This window comes from Hibiscus syriacus, unplaced genomic scaffold (assembly GCF_006381635.1).
Source record: "Hibiscus syriacus cultivar Baekdansim isolate YM2019G1 unplaced genomic scaffold, ASM638163v2 tig00110633_pilon, whole genome shotgun sequence".
NCBI classification, from domain to species: Eukaryota; Viridiplantae; Streptophyta; class Magnoliopsida; order Malvales; family Malvaceae; genus Hibiscus; species Hibiscus syriacus.
The window spans coordinates 250094-255397 of record NW_024062806.1 but is presented as its reverse complement, the minus strand read 5'-3'; the positions used below and the strand labels follow the sequence as shown (position 1 = coordinate 255397).

At 33.4% G+C, this 5304-nt stretch overlaps 1 protein-coding gene across 1 annotated transcript; it reads left to right on the top strand.

Moving 5' to 3' along the window:
• The first annotated feature begins 1844 nt into the window (after positions 1-1844).
• Positions 1845-4857, top strand: LOC120136494. The gene is made up of 3 exons (XM_039152515.1): positions 1845-1961; positions 4032-4230; positions 4757-4857. Exons 1-3 carry the CDS (start codon positions 1845-1847, stop codon positions 4855-4857), a joined length of 417 nt encoding a protein of 138 aa, XP_039008446.1.
• The last annotated feature ends 447 nt before the right edge of the window (positions 4858-5304 follow it).

Here is a 5304-nt window from a genome sequence, read left to right as displayed (position 1 = left end):
AGGAGGTGTTCATTTGGTTAAAACGGTGGCCGACCGAACCGAATTATCATTAATCGAATTAATCGGACTTTTTTTTCTTTAACCGTTAATCGAACCGAACTTTTTTTTGAAAATATTAACCGAACCGAATAAATTTCGGTTAATTTTCGAATTAACAAAATTTTTTAAAAAATTTTCTAATTTATATAAAAATTGAATATTTTTTAATTCAAAAAAACAATTTACAATTAATTTAAATAATATATAATTATAAAATAAAACTTTATATGGATTTTTTAATTAATTAATATTGATTTAGGTTTAAAAGTTATTGGATCTTAAATTATTAATTGGGTTTTAAATGGTTTGGGCTGAGCACATATGTTATATATAATATATTTAAAATTTAAAATTTAATTTCAGTTAATTAACTGATTTGAACCGAATTAACCGTTAATCGAATTCTAAAAAATTTCTTAACCGTTCCCTGACCGAATTAATTCGGTGGTCGACCGAATTAACCGAACTAATTCGGTTCGGACAGTTAATTCGGTTAAAACCGAAAAATGAACACCTTTATCTACAACTGATATCACGAGTGAGCTATTGCCATGCAATGGTATATATATATGTCCATACTGTTGGAAAGTCAAACATGATTTTGACTCATTAACGTCGGCAAGATTAAGGTGGCAAAAACTAGAAGATTCTTGATTAATGAAGAATGAATTACTTAAGTATTAAGCATGGAAAATAAACATGTGATAGAAGGCAACGTGGCATATGAAAGATCAACATTCAGGAGGCAAAGCTTAACGTGGAAAATGGAAAATGAATTAAAGAGTCGGCAGCAACAAAACTTGGCAGCATCACATGCAAAGCTTATCAACTAAATTGCAAAATTGAAGTAGAGCACGACATGGAAATGCAACATACTTAGGCGGTTAAATTGCCTATAAAAGGCCTTGATAGTTTTAGTTTATGTATGTAAGTGAGTGAAAAGTGAAAAAAATATGAGAGATAGCTTAGCAAAGCTTTGAATAGCAGGGTTGTGTTTGTAAACTAGTCGAAGTTAGTGTTGTACTCGTACTTTGGTTCATATTAATAATAGTGTGTGAATTATAATTTTTTAAGTGCCCACCTACGCTTCCAACAAGTGATATCAGAGTTTGGTTCGTGTTTACACAGCGGTAAGGATGGCCAACATGATTCAACCTCAAATATCGAGATTGAAAAAGACAAACTATGAAAATTGGAGCATTCGAATGAAGGCGTTACTAGGTTCCCAATATTGTTGAGATATCGTCGAGGAAGGTTACATTGAGCTTGAAAATGCAGCAACAGAAGTAGCCCTGACCAATGAAGAAAAGAAGATATTGAAGGAATCCCAGAAAAAAGATAGAAGAGCATTGTTTTTTTTATTTTTCAAGGAGTAGATGAATCAACCTTTGAAATTTTTTTTGATACAAAGACCGAAAAGCAAGCGTGAGAGATTTTACAAAAATCTCTCCAAGGTGTCAAAAAAGCGAAAAAGGTACGTTTACAATCCCTTAGAGCTGAGTTTGAGATGTTAAAAATGAAAAATACTAAAAACATCGATGATTATATTAGTCGTGTAAAAGCGGTAGTGAATGAAATGAAAAGAAATGGGGAATCACTCAATGAAGTTAGAGTGATGGAAAGATTTTGTGATCGTTGACACGAAAATTCAATTACATTGTCGTGACAATCGAAGAATCAAAAAAAATTATCTTAAATATCGATTGTTGAGCTTGTGGGTTCACTTCAAGCCCATGAGAAGAAAATGAAACAAAATGAAGATTCTGAAAATTTGGAGCAAACTTTACAAAGCAAGATGAATGTCAATGAAAGAGAAGCTAGCAATAGCTACACATGAGGCCGAGGAAATCGTGGTGGTTATCGTGGAAGATACAGAGGAGGATGAGGATGAGAAACTCGTGGACATGGTGGCCAGTCATATGGCACTGATCAAATAAGTGAAAGCAATCAAACATCATGTCGTGGATAAGGATTCAGAGGCCGAGGTCGAGCTAGAGGTAGATATCAACAAGGAAATAAATCTTAGATACAATGTTATAATTGTAATAAGTATGGTCACTATAGTTATGAGTGTCGATCAACACCTAAACAATAAGAAAGAAATAACTTAGCAACAGCTGAAGAATAAAAAATTGAAAAATCTCATGTATTCCTCACTTATAAATGAAATGAAGAATTCAAGAAAAATATTTGGTATATTGATAATTGTGCTAACAACCATATGTGTGGTCGAAAGGAGTTCTTCATGAAATTAGATGAAACAGTCCATGGGCGAGTAACTTTTAGAGATGACTCACACAAGAAAGTAAAAGGAAAAGGAGAAGTTATGATTACTCAAAGAAATTGTGAAAAGAAAAACATCTCAGATGTTTATCATGTACCTATTTTGAAAAGCAATATCATCAGTCTTGGTTAACTCCTTGAAAAAAGATATGAAATGCAGATGAAGAATCACTCACTTGCCATTGAAAATAAAGAAGGACAATTGATAGCCCATGTTAATATGACTCGAAATCGTCTCTTTACAATTGACATTGATTCGGGAGAAATCAAGTGTATGAAGACCACAATTAAAGATGTTTCATGGCTATGACATCTATGATATGAACATCTTGGATTTTCTGGCTTGAAGCTATTATCAAAAACAAGTATGGTGAAAGGACTGCCATAGATCAACCCTCCAAATCATTTATGTGAGGCTTGCATTAAAGGAAAGCAACATAGACAAAGCTTTGAAGTTGGTAGATCCTGGAGTGCCCAAAGACCGTTGGAGATAGTATATACAGATATAGTCGGTCCTTTTTGCATACCATCACTTAGTGGTAACATGTATTACCTAATTTTTATTGATGATTTTAGTAGAAATGTTGGATTTATATCTTGAAAGAAAAATCAGAAGCATTAGAAAAATTGAAAAAAATTTAAAGCAATGGCGGAAAAACAAAGTAATATATGAAGATAATCAAATAAGATAAAGGAGGTGAATATACATCAAATTTATTTGAAAACTTCTGTAAAGAGCAAGGCATCATCCATCGGTTGATTTTCAGATACACGCCACAACAAAATAAAGTTGTAGGAAGAAAGAACCACATAATCCTTGACATGGCAAGAAGCATAATAAAAGGTAAGCATCTACCGAGAAATTTCTGGGCATAAGTAGTTCGATGTGCATTTTACCTATTGAACCGATGTCCAACCAAAAGTGTGAAGTATACGACAAAGGAGAAAAATATATTTTCGTTGGCTATGATGTAAAAAGCAAAGCCTACAAGTTATATAATCCTCTTACCAAGAAGGTAATAATTTCAAGGGATGTCGAGTTCGATGAAGGAGAATATTGAAGATGGAGCAAAGAAGAAAAGAAAGTTGAAGGACTATTTTTTAATGAAGATAAAGATGACGATCTTATCAATCAAGATGAACAAGCTGATGATCAAGGTCCTCAACAAAAGGCATCATCGTCATGAAGCAGCAGTAGCAACGATGGTAGCAACATAATAGAAAATCTTGAAGTACCTCCCACAGAAGTTCGAAGATCTGCGAGGGAGAGAAGAATACCAGAAAGGTATAACGATTATGAATTAAATAATGTTTCACTTTTTTTGCTTACTTGTGAATAGTGATCCAATAACATATGAAGAAGTGGTTGAAGATGACAAATGAAAGAATGAAATGGATGAAGAAATTGCATTAATAGAAAGAAATGATGCATGAGAGCTAACAAGGTGACCAGAAGGTCATAACCCAATTAGAGTAAAATGGGTTTACAAGACTTTGACTAACAAAGAAGGAGATGTCGAGAAACACAAGGAATAAACTATGACGAAGTATTTGCTCCAGTAGCAATGATCGAGAGCATCAGACTTCTCACAGCAGTTGCAACACAAAACAAATGGAAGATTTATCAAATGGATATGAAGTTAGCATTTCTAGATGGCTACCTAGAATAAGAAGTTTATATTGAGCAACCATCTGGATACATTAAAAAGGGACATGAGTACAACGTTTATCGATTGAAGAAAGCTTTATATGGACTAAAGCAAGCTCCAAGAGCGTGGAACATGAGAATGGATGAATACTTCCAAAGAAATGAGTTCATGAAGAGTCCATCGAAGAAAAATGAAGATGGTGATATCATGATTGTGTGCTTATATGTAGACTACATGATTTTCACAGCAAATAATCCAAGTATGTTTAATGATTTTAAGAAAGTTATGACTAAAGAATTTGAAATGATGGATATTGGAGAAATGTCATACTTCCTTGGAGTTAAAGTGAAACAAATGCAAGAAGGAATATTTATATCACAAAAGAAGTATGCAGAAGAAATTTTAAGAAAATTTAGAATGGAAGATTGCAAGTCTGTAGCCATTTCAGCATAACCAGACATGAAATTAAGTGAGAATTCAACAAGAGAGCAAGTGAATTCGATGTTGTTTAAAAGAATTATTGAATTCTAAGGTATCTGACTATCACACGAGCAGACATAACATATGTTGTGGGATTGGTAAGCAGATTCATGGAGAATCTGAAACAAGATCATTGGATTACAGCAAAAAGAATCTTGAGATATGTAAAAGGTACAACATATCATGGTTTGTTCTACATGCATTCAAAAATTCGAAGTTGGTTGGTTATTCTGATAGTGATTATGGGAGAGACTTAGACGACCAAAAAAGTACTTCTGGATATCTATTTCATATCGGCTCTGCAGGATTTTCATGGTCATCAAAGAAGCAACAAACGATGGCTCTTTCGAAATGTGAAGGTAATACATATCCGCTTCATCATGCACTTGCCAAACAATATGGTTAAAGAATATTTTGGACGAGCTAGACTTGGCACAAGGAGAGCCAACTATAATTTATGTCGACAACAAGTCTACAATTTCCCTGGACAAGAATCCAGTCTCCCATAGTCAAAGCAAGCATATTGATACAAAGTATCACTTTATACGAGAGCATGTGAAGAATAAAAATGTGGAACTAATTTACTACAGAACTGAAGATCAACTAGCAGATATTTTCACAAAGCCATTGAAAGGAGACGTATTCTACAGACTCAAAGAAAAGCTTGGAATGAAAAATCAAGTTTTAGAGGGAATGTTTGAAAGTCAAACATGATTTTGACTCATTAACATCGCAAGATTAAAGTGGTAAAAGCTAGAAGATTCTTGATTAATGAATCATGAATTATTTAAGAATTAACATGGAAAATAAACATGTGATGAAAGGCAATGTGGCATATGAAAGATTAAGATTA